The sequence below is a fragment of the Staurois parvus genome, unplaced genomic scaffold (assembly GCF_062004578.1).
Source record: "Staurois parvus isolate SC_StPar_1 unplaced genomic scaffold, SC_StPar_1.0 ptg000068l, whole genome shotgun sequence".
Classification (NCBI taxonomy): domain Eukaryota; kingdom Metazoa; phylum Chordata; class Amphibia; order Anura; family Ranidae; genus Staurois; species Staurois parvus.
Genome location: NW_028317864.1, coordinates 8947934 through 8975165, shown reverse-complemented (window position 1 = coordinate 8975165; position 27232 = coordinate 8947934). Strand labels below are relative to the sequence as shown.

At 42.0% G+C, this 27232-nt stretch overlaps 1 protein-coding gene across 5 annotated transcripts in view; it reads right to left on the bottom strand.

Annotated features, from left to right (window-relative positions):
• Positions 1–27232, bottom strand: part of LOC149469537 (opioid growth factor receptor-like) — a 48464-nt gene that overhangs the window by 1556 nt on the left and 19676 nt on the right. For 2 of the 5 annotated variants that reach the window (XM_089669109.1, XM_089669113.1), the window contains 5 exons: positions 25319–25402; positions 10565–10616; positions 9022–9100; positions 4267–4333; positions 1953–2101 (listed from right to left, as the gene is read on the bottom strand). In XM_089669109.1, the coding sequence (XP_089525235.1) occupies positions 1953–2101; positions 4267–4333; positions 9022–9100; positions 10565–10616; positions 25319–25402 (431 nt within the window). The remainder of the gene's footprint in view (positions 1–1952; positions 2102–4266; positions 4334–9021; positions 9101–10564; positions 10617–25318; positions 25403–27232) is intronic. The other 3 variants (XM_089669110.1, XM_089669111.1, XM_089669112.1) reach the window with 3 other exon arrangements.

Genomic DNA, 27232 nt, shown 5'->3' with positions numbered 1-27232 from the left:
CTTTCCCTGCCAGAATTCACTCCCCTTTACACTATGGAATTTTGGGTATTTATTCCCTACTTTTTGTGTCCCAGCACCTCCTATTAAATTTTGCATGCATTAAAAAAAAAAACCAATAGCAGATATGAAAAGCAAGGCATGTGGCACAGACCAATAGAGTCCCCAAGACAGAAGACTGGATTCCTGCATGTCACCAGGATCTTACTGGGACTCATGCAGCTGAGCTCCCTCTTTTAGTGCTGCTGTAGGTTGTAATAGGCAGAACATCACTAGAGCTCATGTTTGTGGAAATTCCACTAGTGCCTGTCCCATGTGAACAGCAAATCAATGGCAGCTTCTCTTGAGGGAACTTCTGATTTTCCAGTATAAATACCAACAAGTGGGAAAATAACTTCCAGGTTCTCTGGTCCCAACTGCTTCTTCAGTGGTCCCAACCAGCACTCAAATCCTGACCTCTTTGGGGCCTTAGATAACTCCCTTCAACTTCTGAAGTAACTACATTGCTCAAAAAAATTAAAGGAACACTTTGTAATCAGAGTACAGCATCAAGTCAATTAAACTCCTGGCATATTGATCTGGTCAGGTAAGTAGCAGAGGGGATTGCTAATCAGTTTCAACTGCTTTGGTGTTGATGAAATTAACAACAGGTGCACTAGATGGGCAACAATGAGATGACCCCCAAAACAGGAATGGTTTTACAGGTGGAGGCCAGTGACATTGTTTTCCCTACTCATCTTTTCTGACTGTTCCTTTAATTTTTTTGAGCAGTGTATATTACCTTCAGACCAGGTATTCATTTGTGGAAATCTGACTTGCTGTTAGAGGTGGTTACATTAGTTCTCCATGGTCCCACTGTATGTAGGAATATAGCCATGCTGTCATGCTTGCTGCCAAGGTGGACTAGGGACTATGGTCCCTAATCTATCTGGAGCAAGCAAGAGAGGGTGGCTAAACACCTGCATACAGTGGAACCATCGAAAATGAACCTAGCCACCCTCTAACACAGGGGTGGTCAACCTTTTGAAGAGCGAGGGCCACTTAAGTGATTTGGTAACTGGTCGTAGGCAACAATTAAATGGTTTAGAATTTAGAATTTTTATTTGTAATAGTTTAATGAACATTTTCATCCTCCAGCCGCTGAATGCCAGCAGGAGTGAGAGGAGAAGAAGCCGACTTTGAGGAGTTGCAGGAGGAAAATGGAGAGGGTTGGTTCCTGTATCTGCTGCTCCTCCTGTCAAGTGTAAAACAAAATGTGACAGGGAGGCCGCATGGGCCCCCTGGAGCAAAGAGTAGGGTCACCATTGCAACTCTGGGGTTATACTGCCCTCCAAACCACAAAAGTAAACAAACCCTTGTTGTCCTGGGCCCCCTATAAGGCTGCTCTCACACAGATGCACTGCAGTTTACCTGCAGCACGGGTGCAGCACAGTGCACCTGCGTCTTTCCTGTGGGTTAGCTGCACTTTGCCAAAGGCTTCTATTATATCTTGCGGCTGTGGTGCACTTTCTGAAAGAGCACCAAAACCCACAGGATATAGTAGAAGTGTGCTTCCCTGGTTTGAAGTCAAGGGCCACATCAAAGGGCTCCGAGGTCCACAGGTTGAGTTCTCCTGCTCTAACTCTGATCATAGCAGCTAAAACAAAGGAATCTAGATAAGCCTGAGAGCTATTGAATGTACATATTTGAATAAATAATTAAAAATTCTACTTGAATAGAATTATTTTCTTTTTAAACTAGAGTTTAGTGTCACTTTAATGGTGACTTCTCATCCATTGACTATTCAGAAGAGAGCAAGAACACAACCATTCACCCACCAGCTCTCCCGTTTACTACACCACATGGCATACCCCAACGTTCTCTCTTGACTGTGGAAATCCATTAACAGAGAAAGCAGACCGTGCAGGTAAATCCTTAAATGAGACCCTTTACATAAACATAAAATTGCTACTAACCTGTTCAGGTTTTGGAATCGATCCCGGTAATTACTGTGACGTTCAACACTTCCAGTCTCTTTGTTTTGGATTTTGATCCCATAGAAGCCCAACATCAGTTCATAAGCTCTTAGAAATCTGTTCATGACTTCTGTATCTTTCTTCATCTCCTAGAAGATGTAGTTCTATATGTAAGAGGCATGGTCCCAAAAATGTTAGAGTTCATATTTGGTCTACAGTGCCTTGAATAAGTATTCATACCCCTTGAAATATTCCACATCTTGTCATGTTAAAACCAAAAATGTAAATGTATTTTATTGAGGTTTTATGTGATCAACACAAAGTGGCACATAATTGAGAAGTGGAAGGAAATTGATAAATGATTTTCAAAATTTTTTACAAATATCTGAAAAGTGTGGCGTGCATTTAATTTCAGCCGTCTTTACTCTGATACCCCTAACTAAAATCTAGTGGAACCAATTGCCTTCAGAAGTCACCTAATTAGTAAATAGAGTCCACCTGTGTGTAATTTAATCTCAGTATAAATACAACTGTTCTGTGAAGCGCTCAGAGCTTTGTTAGAGAACATTAGTGAACAACATCATGAAGGCCAAGGAACACACCAGACAGGTCAGGGATAAAGTTGTGGAGACGTTTAACGCAGGGTTAGGTTATAAAAAAAATATCCCAAGCTTTGAATATCTCACAGAGCACTGTTCAATCCATCATCTGAAAATGGAAAGAGTATGGCACAACTGCAAGCCTACCAAGACATGGCCGTCCACCTAAACTGACAGGCCTGGCAAGGAGAGCATTAATCAGAGAAGCAGCCAGGAGGCCAATGGTAACTCTGGAGGAGCTGCAGAGATCCACAGCTCAGGTGGGAGAATCTGTCCACAGGACAACTATTAGTTGTGCACTCCACAAATTTGGCCTTTATGGAAGAATGGCAAGGAGCCATTGTTGAAAGAAGGCCAAAAGAAGTCCCGTTTGCAGTTTTCCAGTGCTTTGGTCAAATGAGACCATGTGTGACAGAAAACTAACACAGCACATCACCCTGAACACACCATGCCCACCGTGAAACAGGCTGGTGGCAGCATCATGTTGTGGGGATGCTTTTCTTCAGCAGGGACAGGGAAGCTGGTCAGAGTTGATCGGAAGATGGATGGAGCCAAATACAGGGCAATCTTAGAAGAAAACCTGTTAAGAGTCTGCAAAAGACTTGAGACTTGGGTGGAGGGTCACCTTCGAGCAGGACAACGACCCTAAAGATACAGCCAGAGCTACAATGGAATGGTTTAGGTCAAAGCATATTCATGTGTTAGAATGGTCCAGTCAAAGTCCAGACCTAAATCCAATTGGGAACATGTGGCGACTTCTGTACAACCAGTCTGTCAGGTTTTTCTCAAACGACCAGTGCTGCCTGCTATAGCTGGCAATACTGATTAGTGTGTTCTAACAGTGGGGAAGGCTCCCCGCCATCAGAAAACAATAACTCGGCGAGAGCGATTCCTCCATCCATTTCGAATGTAGGAATGAACTACTGGTGCACTAGTGTGTTACCAATTGTTTTCTTGGTGACTGTGGTCCCAGCTGCCTGGAGATCATTGACAAGATCCTCACGTGTAGTTCTGGGATGATTCCTCACCGTTCTCATGATCATTGACACTCCACGAGGTGAGATCTTGCATGGTGCACCAGACCTAGGGAGACTGACAGTTGTTTTGTGTTTCTTCCATTTGCGAATGATTGCACCAACTGTTGTCACCTTCTCACCAAGCTGTTTGGCGATAGTTTGGTAGCCCAGTCCAGCCTTGTGTAGGTCTACAATCTTGTCCCTAACCTCCTTGGACAGCTCTTTGGTCTTTGCCATGGTGGAGAGTTTGGAATCTGATGGTTTGATTGCTCCTGTGGACAGGTGTCTTTTATACAGGTAACAACATGAGATTAGAAGCACTCCCTTTAAGAGACTGCTTCTAATCTCAGCTTGTTACCTGTATGAAAGACACCTGGTAGCCAGAAATCCTGCTGAATGATAGGGGATCAAATACTTATTTCCCTCATGAACATGCAAATCAGTGCATCATTTGTTAGACATGCATTTCTTTTGAATTTTTTGTTGCTATTCTGTCTCTGTGTTACATTACACCTACCATTCAATTTTTAGACTGATCATTGCTTTGTGAGTGGGCAAACATTCAAAATCAGCAGGGGATCAAATACATATTTCCTTCACTGTACACATGTCAGTGTCCCTATGATTCTACAGTTCACTTTATATGTTCCAGTGTCAAGATCTAAGGAATGTACATTCCACTAGATTAGAATATTGTACCTCAATCTCATACTGTGTCAGCGGTTTGGCTTTTGGATTTCTTCCAGGTTGCCGCAATGGAAACAGCCTGCGGTGAAACAGGAATTAAACAAGTTTACAAAATCTTGACCTTTGGAAGAAGAATCTATTAATAACATTTACATACTGTACATATTTGTGGAATTTACCCTTGCAAAACATAAACTGGGATGTGTGAAATATATTTAGATGGTATCCAAAGGCAACATTTTGTTTAGTTTTGGACAGAGTAGAGCAGGGCTAGAAGAATTCCAGGTTTGACTGAACTTTTAATAGTTCTCTTGGACCAAGCTGGTCCAAATTAATTCTTTCCTTCACTAATACATGCACCCAATGGAAGCGCTGAATAAACTGTATGTAGTATCAGCTACAGAGAGTATACAGTGGTACAAAGTACAAAGACTTCCTGTCCTATTCCCGGAACAAAATCAAGCCAGACTGAGCGCTGCTCAGCCATTCACAGGAAGCCTTGTAGTTGTCAATGAATACAAGGCTTCCTCTAAATGGCTGAGATAGAGAGGCAGACGAGTGATGTCACGATCTCCACTTCAGCCAATCAGGGGAAGCCTTGTGTAAAATGTAACATCAGTCAGCCAGGTTTTGTAAATCATTCTAAAGAGATCACATAGTTGTAGATATTTCCAACTCTGTGTAATAAGCGCTCTAGCTATTCAGTTCTAACAACAGGCTTTTACTCAATACAGCCGATTCAGGGGTGTGGAAATTTTTTTAAAAACTACTTGTCCAGGGACTAAATCGGGGTCCCAATCTACTTGTCCCTCATCACAATCAAAAAAGATTAAATTTAACCAAAGTGTATTTAAATCTGCGGTGCTTTTAGAAATGTCTTGGGGGCTTTATTGTGACCTAAACTTTTATTGTTTCTACCATTGTGCTGTTTATCTCCTCCTCCCCTCCTTGTCTGTCTCCAGCACCGCACCCGGGGACTAGCAGGGAGGGGAGAGACCTTGCAGTGTAATGAGCACTGATTGGGTGCTTGTCAGGAAAATTGAGTGTCAGGCTCTCTTAACGCTCAGCAGAAGCACATTTGCTGAGCGAGTATATGAGGTGCCGGCCCCAATGAGAAAAATAAATTATTTCAGGTTACCTTCACACGTGGAAGTAATTGGGTGCTCAGTACAAGCACATGCTGAGCAGCCAAATCAAGCCTCGGTGTCTGCTAAAGGATATGTTCACCATAAAAAAAAAAAAAAAAGATAAAATAATGAATGAAATGCACTTTTTTTTTTTTTGCGGGTAAAAAAAAAAATGTGCATTTCATATTTTTTTTTTTTTTTTTTTAGGAGCCTGGAAAGCATTGCACTGCACTGCACTGCTGCAGACTGTCAGTGTAATCTGGCTGCCCATACATCATACATCGTATGGGCAGGCAGTTTCACACTGACGGGAAGAATTATTGAACTACCAGAGCACTCAATAGCCGAGGACTATAAGCCAACAGCCGCAAAGTATGTCGGCTCTTGTAGCTGATTCGTTCAAAGAACTCTGTGAATGGAGGTTGTGGCCATGTGGGTGGAGCCCTGCACAGCTGGGCTCTTTTCAAAAAGTGACCGCTAGTACAGAAAACTTCTGCTCAGATAGCTGAGCCGCTTCAGGATCGAGAACATGTTACATGTTCCCAAAGGTGAACTTATCCTTTATCCCTTTCGCTGCCGGAGCCCACTTTGCATTTTTTGCACACGTTTAAAAAATCACTTTAGGCCTGAAGATTACATAAAACCCCCAAACAATAGACACCCTAGAGAAAAAAATTGTGATAGTTCCAATTTTTCATGTCACACGATGTTACACAAAATTTCAGTAAAAAACAGTCAAGTTAATTTTAGGGACCAAAAAGGCAATAAATTACGCAATTTTTTTTGTTAAAATATAAAAGATAAATTTGCACCGAGTAAATAGATACCCAACATTTCAAACCTTAAATTTGCATGTGCAGTCAATGCTTTTAAAGCCTCCTATAGGGCATCAGTTTAGCGATACGGAGGTGGTCTGGTGCTAGAATTATTGTTCTCATTCCGGCGTGTGCGGCAATATGTAACAAGGTTATCGCAATTGATGCTTTCATGCATAGTCACCCTGAAGTATGCGTTTACATTCGTGCATATATGTGGGGTGGGGGGGGCTCATAATTTTTTAGGGGAGTTATGTGCTTGGGTGTAACTTTTTAATTTTTTTTACATATTAAAGAACATTTTTTTTACTTAACTTTTTTTTTTTCATGACATAAGGAACAAAAAGTTTTAGGTGATTTTTTTGGTGACAGGTTCTCTTTGAGACATCAAAGATGTCTGGGAATTCTGTCAACAGGAACCTGGAAGTGACATCATACATGTTTCTTCCAGTTCAGGACAAGAAGGGGAGGAGAGCGAATGTGTGTCCACTCTTCTCCCCTCAACCAGCCGGCACCCTGCTATGCCGGTCCTGGGCCCACAGATGGGCAAGCAGAGCTGGGGGTACATAGCAGAAGAGGGAGGAGGTGTGCATGGGAGGGGGCAGGGGATGGGACTAGCATGGTATGTGGAAGCAATTGAGCTGCAGCTCAGCTGCCCAAATGCTTTTACTTGACAAACCCTGCCGCTTGCCTGCAACAGGACTAAATGTTAAAAAAGACTACCTGCCCAGCACCCGAAACTACATGTCCCGAGTGTCGATGATATAAATTGCACATTCCTGAGTTTATATTAACGTGGTAGACATGTGAAAGGGATTTTACAACACTGCCAACTGGCTGGAAATAGAAAATATAAAACTTTTATATGCAATGTCTAATATATATTAAATGTATTTCATTATTTTAGTTCTCAGTATAACCCATAAATAAAGACCTCAGGCAGAGGACAGCAGATAGGAGGTGAATATTGCAGCGATAGCTGTTTTTTTATATTTCTTACAATGTTGGGCTTCTTATTTTTTAAAAGTGGAGTTGCATTTTAAGTCCTTATGCACACTTGACGTTTTTACAGCTGCTCTTCTTGTCTTTTGACATCTTTTTCTACAGCAAGTAAACCCCCCAGCATGTTATCCTATGTGTCCATGCACACAGACTGTAATCAACGTTTTTTGGCTGGGACGTTTTTTTGCTGGAAAAAAGACCCCAGGACTAGTGGGCTTCTAGAGGAGTTTTTTAGCTGTAAAAACGCCTTAACGCTGAAAAACACAGCAAAATGTTGTAAAACGCTGCAAACCAGTGTTTTTGTACTTTTTTTGACTAAAAAATAATTTTTATTTGGTGAAAAAAAATGCTAAAAACGCAAATGCAGGAAAATTCTGCTAAACGCTAATGCAAAAACGCTAAAAAATGTTTAAAAACTCCTGTTTTTAACATGACTTTACACAGCTAACATTACCAGCGTTATCAAAACGTCTCATGTGCATGAGGGCTCAAGGATAAGTTCACCTTTGGGAACATGTTACATGTTCCACCTGTTTTTAGGGTGGAACTTGTAGCATGTTCGAATAGCTGACCCCGCCCTCCCCCTCCCGGACTTACGTGAATGAATGAACTGCAAGGCGTGTAGTTTTCAATGAACTATCACGTTGCTGTGGAGCGCTGTGGTTGTTCATTGAGGCTTCCTGTCAGAATATCTGCTTGAGTATACATCCCGTACAGCAAGAAGATATTCTGACAGGTCTGCAGGAGACCTGCATGGCATCAGCCATCTACTGATCGCTGGTGCAATGCTTTACAGGCTACTATAGACAAAAATAATAAATGCAAATTTTTTTATCTGCAAAAAAATGTGCATTTATTGTTTTTGTCTAAAAAGTGAACTTATCCTTTAAAGTGGAAGTCATTTTTTTTATATTGTACTGTTGACAGGCAGGTTTTTTTCAGACAGAAGATACTTTGCTCCATCTTCTGTCACAGATGCCTCTACCAGCCTGTCTACTTTTTTCCACTAGTGAGCTTTAAGCTGTGCATGCCCTGCTCACTATAGCATCTTGATATGATTCTGTGGCGGGACATAGAAACTCCCGGATGTATGGGTAAGAGTTACCTCATCCAGGCCTGGCCATTCAAGTGGCCAAAGACCCCAAACCCAGAAGAAAATTAGGAAAAGATGGAAGCTCAGGCAATGGAGGGGAGCACTGGTATTGTGGTGCTAAAAGGGACTGTTTTGTTAGGTCTGCCATGATCTGCTAATATGCTGTGTATACTTGCACACCATGCCAAAAATCTCCTGGGTGCCTAAATTTTCAAATCTAGTTGGGTGGCTTGCTTCAACTTTAAAGGGCATGTAAACCTCGGAAATGAAATATGAACAAAGCATATCCCTCTATAGTGTGTACTTGTATCAATTAAGTGCACCAAGTGTAATTTCTGTCTGCTGTTTTGTTCCTTTGCTATCAGCATGAATCACTTCTGACAGATTTTCCTGACACCAAGAGCAAAATGGTGACAGGGGAGGGACCTCCAGCAGATTGACAGCCTCGCCTCTGTTCCTGTGAGCAGTGTGGAGGGGGTGTTTCTCTTCCCTCCAATCAGGTCTCAGAGCTCTCCAGAGTGTAACTTCAGCTCCCCACCCCTTCTTTCTGAATTCTAGAAAAGCTTTATAAATTCAGCACTTTGAATGGATGTAGAGAAGACTACTGATAGACAGGTACTACCTATGTGGGATGATTTGTTTCATCTCTGTGTATCACCTGAGACCAGCCACTTCACTGGGTATATGTAAGGGTTTACAACCACTTTAAGTAATAAATGATAAAACTCACCACTGAATATAGGAATGATTCACCTCCAGCCTTTTATAATCATGTTTCCAGTCAGTAAGCAGTTCCTCTATATATACTCCTATAAAAGAAGAAACAATTCACACTGTTCATAAAACCACAATACCCCAAAGGAAACCAAGGGTAACACTGAAATCATTGTGGCCTGTAACATCCATTCATTACCTGCACTAAAAAATATGAGCTGGAAAATGAATGGTTGCTGTGCACATCCATCCATTTAGCTTGTCTATGCAATAGCTTTTTTATAAATGGCTGTGGTTGTATTAAAGCTGAACTCGGAGCATTAATGCCTCCTGTTTTTTTTATAACATTCGTAATCTAAAAGCTCAAACATTCACTCAAATCTGTTGGTCCCTAGTCTTCTTTTTCACTGCTTAGCAGGAGTATCCATCTTCAGCTATCCACATCACTACTTAAGTGATAGGAATACAACCTATTGGTGTTCTGTGGTTGGGCTCCCTCAGACCACTAGCATGGTGACATTAGGAAGATGCAACCATTCAGTGCTGCCACAGACTACAGTACTGGATCCACTGGTCATCATTTCAGAAAGTAGCACTGGGACAGGACATGCACATCAAGTGAAATGAGTGGAAACAATGCTTCAGAATATGTAACATACAGTATATCTTTTGTCAGAAGCTGCTGAATGGGTGAGAGCTTTGCCCTGTGATGGGGTTTAAGAAATCAGGTTTGCCATGGCACTCCTGTATTGTGACCCTCTCTTGCTAATCCTTGCCCCTTGTGTCAATGCTAGGCTGTACTGGAAATAGTATGGGTTCTGCTTTATTTGAAGACCTATTTTTCAACCGTACAGAGCACCAAAGAGAAAAGGAGAAAAGGTTTTATGTTATCTTTACCTTCTGACTCCTCCCTACATCTCCAGCACCTCAAAAGGTTCTCCTGCTGAATTAAAGCCCATCTCTGGGAAACCTGAAAATGATCACTTGCAGTGGAGCTGCATTTGTACTGCAAGGGTTAATTGCTCGCATGTCTAGGGGAGAGGAGATTTGCTTTCACCTACCTGATCATCTGCAACCCAGACAAGCGGCGCTCCCCTACTCTCCATTGGTGGACTTTCTTTAGCTGCCATTACGTCTATAGACCCTTAGACAGCCAGAATGTAGAGTAGAAGATGCTGCAGGGACAGGTCTAACAGCACCATGGATCGGGCAAGTAAACCTATTTTAACAAGGCCCTCTAAACTTTTTCAAACCATTAACCCTTGCAGTGTGGGTGCAGCCTCACTGCAAGTGTTAATTTTCAGGTTTCCAAGAGTTGTGGATAGGAGATGGAAACTGAAAAAAGAAGTTATTACAATTTGTAGAGTTGGAGTCTTGGTGCTCCCACCCCTAACTCACCTGCCCTAAGCACTGACAAACAAGTGCATTATGATAAATACCGACTCTTTTGGACAAGGAGACAGTTGTAGCAAAAATAAACTAATTATAGCTATTTCCAAGAGACAAAAGAGAGAGAGAGCAGAAAAAAGGTTCTACAGTTTTGTACAATCATCACTGACCATTTGGTTCAAAACGCTTCTTGTTTTGATAGAAATCCAGGTTGGGAGTCTGCTTAAGAATAAAAAAAAGGTAATTGAATAATATTTGATATTTTTTATGAATATGGAATGTTTCTCCTGTCTGATTTTATATCTGCTTGTAAACTGAATCAATACGATATTTACCAAAATGATTAGATTGATATTATGTTTCTTAAAGCTGAAACTGCAGCTAAACAGCTTAATAAATAGCTCAGATACACATATAATATCTCCCAACTATATAGATGATTAGTGCATATATTTGTTTGGCAAATGCAGGACTAGATTTCCTTCTCTGCAAAGTCTTTAGATACATACTGTATATTTTATTCCCTTGTTTTATATTGGGAATAAAAATTAATAAAAAAAAAAGTTATTGTACTTTCCTGTAATTTTTCAATATTTATTTAAACATTTATAATATAATTTATAATATGTATTTAAATATTTATGTTATTTGCGCACCTCTGTACCTTTACCACAAAATATAATCAACAAAGTCAACTGATTAAAATTGTATTGCATTAGTGCAACTTTTATGTAATGTAGCGGAATGGTTTTGCAAACTGAACATGTGCTTTTTATTTTAGAGAGCTATATTTCTGTTTCAAAGCTACATCACAATACAAATTGAAATATACATTCCTTTTGGCAATCATGAGTGCCACGTCCTCTGAACTAGAGACCTCCCAGCATGCTATCAGTGTTCAGTTCGAAAGCATGCATGTCTGATGCTATAGGGGTGCATTAGTATGTATGGAATGGGCAAGTTGCACATCTGGAAAAGCACCATTAATGCTGAAAGATATATCCAGGTTTTAGAGTTGCAAGTGCAGATCCAGATGACCTCTATTTAGGGAAGGCCTTGCCTTTTTCAGCAGGTCAATGCTAAACCGCATACTGCATCTGTGACAACAGCATGGCTTCGCAGTAGAAGAGTCAGGGTGCTTAAATGGCCTGCCTGCAGTCCAAATCTTTCACCAATTGAAAATATTTGGCACATCTTGAAACCAAAAATACGGCAAAAAAGAGCCAGGACTGTTGAGCATTTAGAATCCTATATCATAGTGTACAAATAAAGTGCAAATAAAGGAAACAAAATAAAGTTCAAAATTGATTTAAAATGTTCATGAGTGAAATGTATATGAGGAAATAAAAAACAGAACAGTCCCCAAATGCCGTGATGAGATAGGAAGTCTTCCAAAGATAGCCAATGTGACACCAACCACTTGCATGCAAGGCTTACCAGAAAGTGTGTGGCCCCTATTAAGAGTGGTCAATCACATTTTTAAAAAAAAACTCCAGGGAAATGGATGGAGGGAATCTTCCTCTGGACACCCAAAGCCGATCCCTATGTGTGGTAAGTCCAACCACTCCAAGTAAGTTGTATAAGACCAGAACTCGTGGAGTTAAACATGTAATAAAAGATTTCTCCTCATAGTGTAAAACCCTCAAATAATGCAATTTATTGTAGTAGAAAACACTCACATGATGAAAGACACATATCTGCGTTTAAAAGCACTAGGACAAAATTTTATAGTATGCAATATGGCCACAGGCCGGTGGCGCATGCATGTTAGCATTTGTGTGTGGCTCCACCATACGCGTTTCGTCATAAATTACATCATTTATGACTAATTGTGTACGGCGGAGCCACGCACACACGCTTTCATCATGTGAGTGTATTTTACTACAATAAATTGCATTATTTGAGGGTCAAGCGTTGTCAGGCATGCATACAAACACATGGGGGCCATACACACTATGGAGTACCATTTAGAGTTGCTGCAATGAAATTTCAGCAAAATGGACTAGCCTGATGCATAATTTTTTCACTTTGATTTTCGGGGTTTTTTTTTTTTAATTCAGTCCTTTGTAAGTTGATAATCTTCATTTCCATCAAACGATGGGGCATCCTTGCGTTCCTAACACATTACCCAGTCCATGTCAGTATATATATTCCAGCGCATTTTTCCCCATTGAGATCTGATATGTTTTCCAAGTGTTCCATTCATTTTTTTGAGCACTGTGTGTGTGTGTATATATATATACATATATATTGTAGCAATGCAGTATCCTGCCACGGTCTGAATCAAGGTTATAACCCAGGATTCTCAACTATACAGGTTGAGGGGCTCCAGGCGGTTTGCTTTATGCAGAGTAAACTGGTTTGTCAGTTTGCTCATTGGTTCATAAAGGCCGTTTTGGGACCTGGGGCCTGGAGATTTCAAAGTGATTTGGAAGGGATGAAATCTCCAATCCTGGGTCCATGTTTTGTGAACAGCCAGCACACTGATTATACAGGTGTGTGCAGGGCTTTAACCTCCCTGGCGGTATGATTCTTTCCGATTTTTTTGTGCTGAAAGCGGTACCATTATTTTGCATGGAAATATGTAGTTTTTTTATTGTAGGCTGTGATTTTTAGGAATAACTCACTGAAATCTGTACGAACAAGAGTCTAGTAAACATTCCGGATATGATCATACTTGAAACACGAAATCATAAATTATAATTTAATAAATAATCATAAAAAATAATAATAATACATTTAATTCAATAATATAATCAAACCAAAAACACTGAAATTTGAAATACAGAGGCAAATTCGCACATCGCTGAGCAAAGTCGCAAAATCATTTTCAGTGTCTGATGACGAATTTCCCCACGAATCATCACTCAATTCTGCAAGTGGTTCTGATTTACTATCGCTGTTCTCTAGCTGGTCTAAAACCGCTTTTGACGTAAAGGGACGCTTTTTGGACGCCATGGACTTTTCTAAGTTTCCAGGCAGAAAGAACAGTCAAAATGCAGGCAGGGCACAGGACAAAGGAGTAGGGACAAAATATATGTGAAATGCATTGAAACAGCAATGACAGCAAAAATGAAATTTTTAAAAAATTTCAAATTTGGCGCCTGTACGTCCCGACGTCACAGGGACCGGAACACGGAAGCCGGATGCCGTCATCGGCCGGAGGAGATGGCCGGGGACGCTGCAGGGGACACATCGCGGGAGCGAAGGACAAGGTAAGTGCTGCAGGGACTCCCTGAGCAACGCCGCATGGTAAGCCCGAGTGTAGCTCGGGGTTACCGCTCTTGGTACTCAAGTTTTACCCCGAGCTACACTTGGGAATACCGCTAAGGAGGTTAAATAATAACCTGACTAGGGTTCTGGGCTCTATCCTGGCAGACAGGAAGTCATTGCCCAGGAGTCAGGAGGGCTCCACCTAGGAGAGGTGGAAGCCATGGCAGCAAGGGGCTGTATACCTGAGAGACCCAGGCTGAATATTTGTTTTGATGGTGGATACCCCTGTGTGGGAAACATATGATATGGAACTTTTTTTTAAATAAAATTGGGCTAAAAGGCCCTTAAAAAGAAGAAAGCGAGTGGCTGTGTGCTGTAAAAGCTTTGCACTTTATGCTAGTTCTCACATATGATGGTGGATGCAGTGGGCAGAATTGGAGATCCCTGCAAAAGACTTAAGCTCATCAGTTATATGAACTGTTTTTATGTGTAAGAGACAGAACAATTTGTGTGTGCAGGTGAGGAGAACCTGCAAGAGCAAAGTAACCTGCCTTAAAGAGACAGTGCTCCATCTCTTTGTTGCTGGACTGTGCAAAAGTGTTGTGAAGATGGGGCGGTCAAAACTCAAAAAAGAAGCAAGGATTGCTGAAATGAGAGAGCCCTGTGGCTGGAGGGGTTGTTCTCACCAGAACGAGCCCCATTCATATCTGAACAGAGTTTGCCACAGTGGGAAATGGCTGCTGTTGCCCCTGGCAACACTGGTGAAGGGAGACCAGCTATTAATGTGCAGAGTCCTAAGCTGGCAAAAGGATGCAATGTGGGGAGCCTGAACAAGACACTCTGACAAGAGCGATGCTTGCGGTGCAGTGGGTGGGGGCATGCTGTCTCCAAATGCCCTTTGTCCCAGCCTCCATTGCAAAGTTGCATATCAAAGCAAAGGACTGCATCTGTGTTTGGCAAGCCGGCTCTGAGTGCAAGGAATGAGCGAAAGGCTGACCACAAGTTTGAGAGGAGTGTGGTTGCTCGTAGCAATATCTGCCATGTAAAGTCTATAGCGAGAAGGGCTGAGTTCTGGGCCTCTGATTGCATGCAACCCATGATACCTACAGAGGAGGTTGGGGACTTCCTTGCAAATTTGAAAAAAGCGCTACACAGAGAAAATAGCCAAGGAACCAGTGGCCAGAGTTGCTGCAGCACATATTACCAACAAATTTCCAGTTGATTTATCATTTGATGGATTGGGACCAGGATGACTATGGCATGTTTAAAGAGGAAATCCTCCTTCGAGGGGAAGTTCAGCATGTCATGGTTCGCCAGCAATGCTCCAGGTTTGCAGAGGTGTCACTCGAAGAACAAGGTATCAGAATGTCAGAGAAATGCAAGGTTTCGTGTTATGGCCGCTTAGGAGAAGTGGTCAGACTAGAACAGAGGGCACAACAATCTGCATCCTGCATCAGGTATAGCCAACTGCCTTTTGAGAGCAAGTATGCTGTTACCCTTAGCAACAGGGATCCTGTGTTACCTGCAGGGGGTGTCAGTTGGTCCAGAATGGCTGCAGTGTTGCCCCGTGACAACATGGGGACGTCAGTCTGTGGAGACATCAGAGGAGAGACTACGCACTCAAGTGAAGGCTATGACACCTGCTACAGGAAATGGTAAGACTGTTTCGGTTTGTGGGACTGAGTCCAAGGAAGTAAGAGTGTGTCCTTCAGGGAGTTCCACAATACAGATGGACATGGACTGGCTGCTGTGTGTTTCCCTGAGTAGTGGGGAGGCACAGGGAAAAGCCCAATGGGCAGCAGGGCTAAAGACTGAAAAGGACACGGGGACTCTGCATGTGCCTGCTATAATCCAGCAGATGGCTGGGGAAGCTAAACTAGGGGGGACCAAAACTGTCCTGGCACCATGTTCCCTAGTGACAGGTGCTGCAGAGATGCCCAGGGAAACCTCCCAGGAGCCCGCAGTGACGGAGCAGAGGATTTCCCAGGGCAGCTATGGAGCTGCCAAAACAGGAAATAGTGTCCCTTTAAAGAGAGAGGGCGCTGTGAGGCATGGCTCACAGGCTGCTCAGCTGGGTAATAGCCAGGGACAACCCGCAAAAACCAGAGTCATGTCTATATGTAATGAGAATGCTGATGGTCATGCCGACAAAAGGGTTACTGTTGGTAAATGTAATGTTATGGTTGGTGATGGGCTAGCACAGCTCACTAAAGATATAAGTGTTGATGTGAATATGATTAAATATATGCTGTTGCCCCTGGCAACAGTATTCAGGACTGCAGAGGTGTCCATGGAAACCTCCTGGGAGCTCTGTGTGTTGGAGCCAGAGGTTGCCTGGGACAACTATGGTGCTGCTCTGGACAAGAGAGTACTTGAATCTGGTAATAAGTTAAATGCTAAAACTGAAATATTTGAAAATGCTCATGGTGATAGAGGGTTAACGGAGTCTGTCAGTACTGACCATAGAATGTATGGAAGTGTTCATGAGTTGAATGAAGCGCCATCAGAGTACAGTGGTGAGGGTGTGGTGTTGCAACCTGTTGAGGTTAAAAACGTATTGCTGCAGTTTAGGTTGAACAAAAGTGATATACAGTTGTGTTCAAAATAATAGCAGTGTGTTGAAAAAAGTGAATAAAGCTCAAAATCCTTCTAATAGCTTTTATTTCCATACACACAAATGTATTGGGAACACTACACATTCTATTCCAAATCAAAACATGAAGAAAAATACATCAAATTTGTGTTGTTCCTTTAAAAAAAAAAAATTTAAGAAAAGTGAATATTAGACTGTTCAAAAAAATAGCAGTGTTTGTATTCTTCTTTACAAACTCAAACATTCACTATATAAACTGAGAAATGTTTGAAGATTTTGCTTTCCTTTGAATCACTTAATGAATATTTGGTTGTAGTCGCACTGTTTCTGAGAACTGCTGTACATCTGTGTTGCATGGAGTCACCCAACTTCTGGCACCTGTGAACAGGTATTCCAGCCCAGGATGATTGGACTACATTCCACAGTTCTTCTTTATTTCTTGGTTTTGCCTCAGAAACTGCATTTTTGATGTCACCCCACAAGTTTTCTATTGGATTAAGATCCGGGGATTGGGCTGGCCACTCCATAACGTCAATCTTGTTGGTCTGGAACCAAGATGTTGCACGTTTACTGGTGTGTTTGGGGTCGTTGTCTTGTTGGAACACCCATTTCAAGGGCATTTCCTCTTCAGCATAAGGCAGCATGACCTCTTCAAGTATTCTGATGTATTCAAACTGATCCATGATCCCTGGTATGCGATAAATAGGCCCAACACCGTAGTATGAGAAACATCCCCATATCATGATGCTTGCGCAACCATGCTTCACTGTCTTCACAGTGTACTGTGGCTTGAATTCAGTGTTTGGGGGTCGTCTGACAAACTGTCTCTGGCTACTAGACCCAAAAAGAACAATCTTACTTTCATCAGCCCACAAAATGTTGCGCCATTTCTCTTTAGGCCAGTCAATGTGCTCTTTGGCAAATTGTAACCTCTTTAGCACATGTCTTTTTTTCAACAGTGGGACTTTGCGGGGGCTTCTTGCAGATAGCTTGGCTTCACATAGGCGTCTTCTAATTGTAACAGTACTCACAGGGAACTTTAAACCTTCTTTCATCTTCCTGGAGCTGATTGTTGGCTGAGTCCTTGCCATTTTGGCTATTCTTCTATCCATTTGAATGGTAGTTTTTCGCTTTCTTCCACGTCTTTCAGGTTTTAGTTGCCATTTTAAAGCATTTGCGATCATTTTTGCTGAGCAGCCTATCATTTTCTGCACTTCTTTATATGTTTTCCCCTCTCCAATCAACTTTTTAATCAAGGTACGCTGTTCTTCTGAACAATGTCTGGAACGACCCATTTTCCTTAGAATTTCAGAGAGAAATGCACTGTAACCAGAATGTACAACATTTCCTGCCTTCCTTCCTTAAATAAGGGCAATAATTGCCACCTGTTTTTCAAAGAATGAATGACCTCACTAATAGAAGTCCACACTGCTATTATTTTGAACATGCCCCTTTCAATTAGTGATTCAATTACACAGAATCAGCAGCATGCATGTCATGACTGTTGGGTCTGTTGGATTTCTATTACTCTACTACACCTGTTAGTAAATTATTTGCCATGTAGAAATATAATTTCTACCAAAAACAGTGATTGATCAGGTTAGTGATGTCTGCTATTATTTTGAACACAACTGTATGTGATGTGTCTGCTGCTGCTGAGCCACTCTGTCCTGTGTCTGCTCCCGCAGTTGATGCGGTACTGCGTAGTACCTCTGATTGCAGCACAGAGAAAGTAAACTGGGACAGATGGGCTAAAAACCTGTTGGCTTTATTGAAAGGGACCTCTGTTTCTAACAGTGGAGTGGACACGATTTCTGCTGTGCTAAATGGAGGGACTGCAGAGCAGCTTATAGACAAGGGCACACTTGCTGTTGCTGCAGATGGTCTCCCTCCCAAAACGGAAGAGCCAAGTGAGATTGGGCACATAGCAGAGATCGTGCCCACATCCCAGAAAGGATCTAATGGTGTGGTAATGAATAGTGTGATACCAAACGAGCTGGTGTTGGTGGAAGTGTCAGATGGCACAAATCAAGTGATTGGGCTCAGTAAACCAATTGTGGAATTATGTTCTGAAGGTCCAGTGTCAGGACATTTGCTGAAAGAGGTTCATGTGCCAGTGGAGTTGGTGAATAGTGACGTTGCTATGAGAGACAACCACTCCACTGTGTGCACTTGGTCTCCAGACACAGCCCTGCCAAACATTAAAATGAGTTCTGACAAATGTGTGGATATTTCTGATGATGAGGAAAAGTGCAAGGCACTGGTAAATGTTGATATTTCTGATGATGAGGAAAAGTGCAAGGGACTGGTAAATGTTGATATTTATGATGATGAGGAAAAGTGCGAGGCACTGGTAAATGTTGATATTTATGATGATGAGGAAAAGTGCAAGGCACTGGTAAATGTTGATATTTCGGATGATGAGGAAAAGTGCAAGGCACTGGTAAATGTTGATATTTCTGATGATGAGGAAAAGTGCGAGGCACTGGTAAATGTTGATATTTCTGATGATGAGGAAAAGTGCGAGGCACTGGTAAATGTTGATATTTATGATGATGAGGAAAAGTGCAAGGCACTGGTAAATGTTGATATTTATGATGATGAGGAAAAGTGCAAGGCACTGGTAAATGTTGATATTTCGGATGATGAGGAAAAGTGCGAGGCACTGGTAAATGTTGATATTTCTGATGATGAGGAAAAGTGCGAGGCACTGGTAAATGTTGATATTTCGGATGATGAGGAAAAGTGCAAGGCACTGGTAAATGTTGATATTTCTGATGATGAGGAAAAGTGCGAGGCACTGGTAAATGTTGATATTTCGGATGATGAGGAAAAGTGCAAGGCACTGGTAAATGTTGATATTTATGATGATGAGGAAAAGTGCGAGGCACTGGTAAATGTTGATATTTATGATGATGAGGAAAAGTGCGAGGCACTGGTAAATGTTGATATTTATGATGATGATGAAAAGTGCGAGGCACTGGTAACTGTTGATCATTTAGTTTCTGTGGGTGACAATAAGACTAATGATGGACCTGAAGGTTAAGTGGACATGCGTGCTGACAACCCTGAAACATGTGATGTGGTGAGTAATGATATGGCAGACATAGTTGAGATAAAAACCGCAGTAGAATTAGGCCTCCTACAGGTTCAGGAGAGTAGTATTGGAAGGGAAACTTTAAATTGCTTATCTGCCCAGAGGAAAAACTTTAAAGCGGAGTTCCACCCAAAAGAGGGGAAGTTCTGCTTTAAAGATTGGTCCCCCGCTCCCCATTAAGGATTGGCACCTTTTGGGGAGCGGAGGGGAGAGGGGGAATTTGACAGGTACCCGCTCCCACTTCTGCTGCGATCGCCCAGGCGATTGGAAATGGAAGTTGTCCTCCTACCCTCCCTCCCCACGTGACAGGTCCCAGAAGACGACGGGGCCATTCAGGAAGCGCAGCGCTATTCGGATATGCGCAGTGGGTACCCGGCTGTGAAGCCACAAGCTGTCAGAGCCGGGTGCCCACACTAAAGATGCCGGCGCCTGGAATACAGGACGGCCGGTGAAATGGGCTGCGGAGGGGGCAACGCGGGATTGTGGGACAAGTGAGTGGCTGTTTTTTAAAAGTCAACAGCTACAGTTTTTGGAACTCCGCTTTAAGGAAGCGGAATCTTTAAAAAGGTCCCCTGACATAAAAACATCTGAAGGGCAAGACAATCAATCTGTCCTTCAGAAAGAGAGTAGGACATTGCTGTCGTCTGAGAATGTCAGTGACGAAACTGACAAAATGAAGCATGCAATGTATGTGGAGAAACAAGCAAAGTTAAGTTTGGACATTAAGAGGATGCCTGTACATAGAATGCAGAAAGGGACTAAGGTAACCCAAATAAAAGAGCTCACACTTTGTGTTTAAAAAAAAAAGTGTGAAAAGGCCCAGTGTCTAGTAGGAGAACATGGGGAAGGTCGCCTCATAAGACAGGAAGTAAAGTTTCCCTTTGAAAGTGATGTCAATCAGGAATGGGCTCATGTGGGTGACAGCTGGCACAGAGGTGCCAAATTTAAGAGTTTGGGCTTGTGTTTTCTGCCCCCCACGGGATCAAAACAAAGGGGGGGATATGTGGCAGTGCCGTATCCTGCCACGGTCTAAATCAAGGTTATAACCCAGGATTCTGAACTATACAGGTTGAGGGGCTCCAGGCGGTTTGCTTTATGCAGAGGAAATTGGTTTGTCATTCCTCATTGGTTCGTAAAGCCCATTTTGGGACCTGGGGCCTGAAGATTTTGAAGTAATTTGGGAAGGATGAAATCTCCAATCCTGGGTCCATGTTTTGTGAGCAGCCAGCACACTGATTGTACAGATGTGTGCAGGGCTTTAAATAATAACCTGTCTATGGTTCTGGGCTCCACCCCGGCAGACAGGAGGTCATTGCCCAGGAGTCAGGAAGGCTTCACCTAGGAGAGGTGGGAGCCAGAGCAGCAAGGGGCTTTATACCTGAGAGAGCCAGGAGGCTGAATATTTGTTTCATTTGTTTTGATGGTGGATACCCCTGCGTGGGAAACATATGGTCTGGACCTTTACTTTAAATAAAATTGATCTAAAAGGCCTTTAAAGAGAAGAAAGTGAGTGGCTGTGTGCTGTAAAAGCTCTACCCTTTATGCTAGTTCTCAACACACCTAGGCATGCAGACTGCTTCTACAAATATTTGTGAAAGAATGGGTCGCTCTCAGGAGCTCAGTGAATTCAAGCGTGGTACCGTGATAGGTTGCCACCTGTGCAATAAGTCCATCCGTGAAATTTCCTTGCTACTAAATATTCCACGGTCAACTGTTAGTGGTATTATAACACAGTGGAAGCAACTGGGAATAACAGCAATTCAGCCACCAAGTGGTAGACCACGTAAAATGACAGAGCGAGGTCAACGCATAGTGCGCAGAAGTCGCCAACTGTCTGCAGAGTTTAAAGATCTCCAAACTTCGTGTGACCTTCAGATTAGCACAACAGTGCGTAGAGAGCTTCATGGAATGGGTTCCCATGGCCATGCAGCTGCATCCAAGCCTTACATCACCAAGTGCAATGAAAAGCATCAGATGCAGTGGTGTAAAGCACTCTGCCACTGGACTCTAGAGCAGTGGAGACGTGTTCTCTGGAGTGACGAATAATGCTTTTCTGGCAATCCGAGCGACTTGTCTGGGTTTGGCAGTTGACAGGAGATAGGTACTTTCCTGACTGCATTGTGCCAAGTATAAAATTTTGTGGAGGGATATTATGGTGTGGGGTTGTTTTTCAGGGATTGGGCTTGGACTCTTCGTTCCAGTGAAAGAAACTCTTAAGGTGTCAGCATACCAAGACATTTTGGACAACTTCATGCTCCCAACTTTGTGGGAACAGTTTGAGGATGGCCCCTTCCTGTTCCAACATGACTGCGCACCAGTGCACAAAGCAAGGTTCATAAAGACATGGATGAGCCAGTCTGGAGTGGAGGAAGTTAACTGGCCAGCACAGTCCTGACCTCAACCTGATAGAACACCTTTGGGATAAATTAGAGCGGAGACTGCGGGCCAGGCCTTCTCGTCTGACATCAGTGCCGGACCTCACAAATGCACTTCAGAAAAAATGGTCAAACATTTCCATAGACACTCCTAAACCTTGTGAACAGCCTTCCCAGAAGAGTTGAAGCTGTTATAGCTGCAAAGGGTGGGCCAACTCAATATTGAACCCTACAGACTAAGACTGGGATGCCATTAATGTTCGTGTGTGTAAAGGCAGGAGTCCCAATACTTTTGGCAATATGGGGTGTGTGTGTATAATAAATATATATATATATATATATATATATATATATATATATATATATACATACAGTGGGGATCGAAAGTTTGGGCACCCCAGCTAAAAATTTGTATTAATGTGCATAAAGAAGCCAAGGAAAGATGGAAAAATCTCCAAAAGGCATCAAATTACAGATTAGACATTCTTATAATTTGTCAACAAAAGTTAGATTTTATTTCCATCATTAACACTTTCAAAATAACAGAAAACAAAAAAATGGCGTCTGCAAAAGTTTGGGCACCCTGCAGAATTTATAGCATGCACTGCCCCCTTTGCCAAGCTGAGACCTGCCAGTGTCATGGATTGTTCTCAATCATCGTCTGGGAAGACCAGGTGATGTCAATCTCAAAGGTTTTAAATGCCCAGACTCATCTGACCTTGCCCCAACAATCAGCACCATGGGTTCTTCTAAGAAGTTGTCTAGAAAACTGAAACTGAAAATAGTTGACGCTCACAAAGCTGGAGAAGGCTATAAGAAGATAGCATAGCGTTTTCAGATGTCAATATCCTCTGTTCGGAATGTAATTAAGAAATGGCAGTCATCAGGAACAGTGGAAGTTAAAGCAAGATCTGGAAGACCAAGAAAAATATCAGACAAAACAGCTCACAGGATTGTGAGAAAAACAATTCAAAACCCACGTTTGACTGCATGATCCCTCCAGAAAGATCTGGCAGACACTGGAGTTGTGGTACACTATTCCACTATAAAGCGATACTTGTACAAATATGGTCTTCATGGAAGAGTCATCAGAAGAAAACCTCTTCTACGTCCTCACCACAAAAATCATCGTTTGAACTTTGCAAATGAACATATAGACAAGCCTGATGCATTTTGGAAACAAGTTCTGTGGACCGATGAGGTTAAAATTGAACTTTTTGGCCGGAATGAGCAAAGGTACGTTTGGAGAAGAAGGGGCACAGAATTTAATGAAAAGAACCTCTGTCCAACTGTTAAGCATGGGGTTGGATAAATCATGCTTTGTGGTTGTGTTGCAGCCAGTGGCACAGGGAACATCTCACGAGTAGAAAGAAAAATGTATTCAGTAAAATTTCAGCAAATTTTGGATGGTAACTTGATGCCATCTGTGAAAAAGCTGAAGTTAAAGAGAGGATGGCTTCTACAAATGGATAATGATCCTAAACACACCTCGAAATCCACGGGGGATTACATCAAGAGGCGTAAACTGAAGGTTTTGCCATGGCCTTCACAATCTCCTGACCTCAACATAATTGAAAATCTATGGATAGACCTTAAAAGAGCAGTGCATGACAGACAGCCCAGAAATCTCAAAGAACTGGAAGACTTTTGTAAGGAAGAATGGGCAAAGATACCTCAAACAAGAACTGAAAGACTCTTGACTGGCTACAAAAAGCGTTTACAAGCTGTGATACTTGCCAAAGGGGGAAGTACAAGATATTAACTCTGCAGGGTGCCTAAACTTTTGCAGACGCCATTTTTTTGTTTTCTGTTATTTTGAAAGTGTAAATGATGGAAATAAAATCTAACTTTTGTTGACATATTATAAGATTGTCGAATCTGTAATTTGATGCCATTTGGAGATTTTTCTATCTTTCCTTGGCTTCTGTATGCACATTAATAAAAATTTTTAGCTGGGGTCCCCAAACTTTCGATCCCCACTGTATATATTATATACACATACATACACGCGCGCACACACACGCTGTAAGCTGGGGAGAGCTGCAACAACTCTGTCCAGGCCTTTGTACTAAAGAGAAGTGCCATTCTTATTAGAATTGATTGGAAGCCCAGGAGCTGATCGCTTTAACCGGGATTTATGGTGGATCTCAGCAGTCACTGGCAGCCAGTGGTTTCAGCGCTAGTGCCAGAGGGGACCAGCAGGAGCTGCAGAGTCTGAACACCATTGCCGGGGACAAAAGGGGTTTTAAATGTCTTTTTAGATCTGTTTTTCTTCATTATATACAACCACAGATGTTTAAACATGACAAAGAGTAAGCAGAGCACCAGGGATTAGCTAAAGAGACAACCCAACAGCTTGCTTTGCTGCTTTATTTATCTGAGGCCAAGCCGCCCTCTGATTTTAAAAAGGAACTGAACTCAGAAAGTTCAGGAAAAGGGAAAAAGATTTGTCACCTGTATTTCCTATGTGCTCTTTTCAGCTGATTGTTTCCCATTACTAACTTAGTAGGCTTTGTTCTGCTTGTATTTTAGTGTGGAGGTGGCCCTCTTGGTAGTACACTGCTATTTTTCAGGAGGAATTGGACAAAAGGTAGATCTTTTAGGGCACTGCTTAGGCACAAGTGACATGTCTAGATATTCTTTATGACACAGGAAATCTTCACTTTCGGAGTTCAGTTCTGTTCAGTTTAAAGGAAGCCTATCTTTTCAAAAATATGAAAGATACCACTGCACACCTCTATCCTACATCTTCAGCTGCCCCCTATCTCGAAGTATCAAAGTCTGTCCGTCTCCCTCCATCAGGTTTTTTTTTTTTTTTTTTTTTACACACCCCCTTCAGTATTTAAAAAATAGCGCCAAGTTTTACTTACCCTTTCTAAGCTCTAGTGCTGTCACTGACTACCTCTTCCGTCCATTACTGAAGGTCCTCTTCAGGACAGAATGACTGTGTCGGTGGTCAGGTGGTGCTGCATTCTACAATTATTGGAGTTCTGCTTTAAAGCCTAACTCATTTAAATCCAAGCTCCAGCCAAAACGTTTTAATTTTTTGGGATAGCATGTGGAAGAATAAGCACCTGTGTCAGGTTTTTATAGCTCTCTGTGACTCCATTAAAAATATTTCCTTTACTTCCTGTCCAAGTGACAACATTGTCGCTAAGACTGAACTGGTAGCAAATCCTCTGCACATGTTCTTTGAGTATTACATGAGCAGGAATTGTGGAAAATTCTTTCAAAAGGAGTCAAAGACAGAAATATAAACTGACCGTAATTTAAACCCTTCAACACTATCTAAAACTAAAAAAAAAATAGCTTGGATTTAGGTTTCAAGCACTTGTATGTTTTCAGTGTTGGCTTAGGATGGGATGGTATTGTTTGGACCTTATGACCCAAACTAAATTGACAGGTGCCGCTCAAGGCTCCAATTTGTTCACTTATTCAGCAACCTCTTGGAGTGCAGACAAGGACATAGCTCGTCCCAGCTCTGGACATCTAATGAAAAAGGGAAAAGTCCTGGAAGTCGTGCATCTCTGCAAAACCCCGTAAGATGTTGTATGACAGCTTCAGCCTGGGCTCCAACCAGACCACGCCCCAATGTGTTTCACTCAGCCCATGGAGCTTAGCCATGGGAAACTTGCTAGGACCTTACCTCATCATATTGTGCTCGTGAAAATCCATGTCTGCCATGGTGGAGATCTACATCTGTTCTAGATCCTGGACTCTGTAAAGAGAACTAAAATGAACACAAAGAAGTCGATGATGATTAATTTTTAAATGGAAACCATCAGGATTAATCCGCTTTTAACTCAAGCTCTCTACATTTTGCTACTACTGGTTATTGCTGTTCTTGTTGAGGTCTCTATTTGTTAAACCTTACAAAGCATGCTGCAGAACGTTTGGGTCTCCTTTTGCAGCAAATGAAGTGAGACTTCATGTTAGTAGGTGACAGAACTAGGATATAAGCTTGCAAGTATACATGTTTAAAGGGGAATTCCTTGAAGGAGAGAGGGGTAAGAAGTGTAAGAAGTTAGTGTGTGAGTCAGCCTATAACCATTCAACCATACCTCCATGCACTGTGCCAAATGAACCATGGTGGACATGACATTTCCACAAACTGTACACCTGCTCTTGGGATATAGAGGTCTAAATATACTAGATGTGGGTCAGGCAGGTACTGGGAACCTCTCCCACTGTCTTTTATACCTGGACGTTGCCCTACACTTGACGTGGGAGACATTCTTCATGATGCCCGAAGGGTGCTTCTGGTTTGTATCTTCCAAGTGGTGTTGGATCACCTCCTCATCTATCCACAGTAAAGTATTTGTATTTGGGGCAGTAATTGTGCCCAAACGTTGTTCTCACACAAGGGTCCTTTGGTCATTCTGTCCACAACCATAATGAAGTACAGCTGGGCATACACTAGTAGAGGTTTGTTTGAAAATCTTCATTTTAAGAACATTCATTTGATTTGCTAATGGTTAGTGGGGTCAAATCCGCGTTAATTTTCAAGTGTGGTGACAAGAAAGTTCAAAGGAACAGGATGGAAATTTTTTCCTGAACAAATACATTTCTAACAATGTAAGTGGTTTTCCTTTAGGAAAATTCATTCACACCAGAATTGAGTGTTAAAAGCAAAGTTTCAAAGGACATTCATAAAGTCTTCTTATGCACTGATGAGAATATTTATATGAATGTTCATATGAATATTTGTACAAACGTTCATTTGAAAATCTATTAGTGGACGGTCAGCTTAAAGTGTGTTGTTCTTAGTATGGCTTACCAGTATGCTGTGATACCACTAATCTACATTTCTAGCATCCTGTGCCTACATATCCAAATCCAAAGTGCTTCCATCTTTCAGTTTCTGAGGTGCTCAGAACCATAAAATTCCATAACAAATCTCTAACATATTGATAAAGGAAGTGGAAAAGGAACTGGAATCAGAAGAGCATGGTACAAGACTTTGGTATAACTAAGGCAACCTTTCTTAAGCAGTGTTCCGTGGAACCCTAGGGTTCCTCCAGAAGTTGCTAAGGATTCCTTGAGCAAACAGCAATGTCTGCTTTTCAGATATGACCCAATGACTCCAATGATCTTTTTAGCTAATTGTAAGGGGGGATTCTTCCCAGTGACCACCAATGTAAGTAGCCTAAGAGGCTAATGTACTGTAAGCTGCAGATTAGTTATTATTGGCAGTGGTTCCCTTTTTACTTTATCTCAAGGGTTCCAGCATGGTTGCAAAGGCTGGACTAAGGGAATAGAGGCATTCCAGACCAGTCTATCCTCTCTACGGATAGTACAATCTCTATAAGTTCCCATTTCACAGAATGGTGTTGAGCCTAGATTCCACAGGCTAAAAGCTGGCCTAAAGATGGTCTCACAAATAACTGAAGTTATAAAAACAATGCCCTCACAGTTGACCCTCACCCTGTGAAAAAACTACTTTATAGACTTATAGGGGGGAGATGGTGTATCAGTTACTGTATGTAAATCCATTTTTTTTTCTGCTTTGGATATAGTAAGGAAGGTTAAAAACCCTGATCAGATTTTTTTTTTGTCTGTT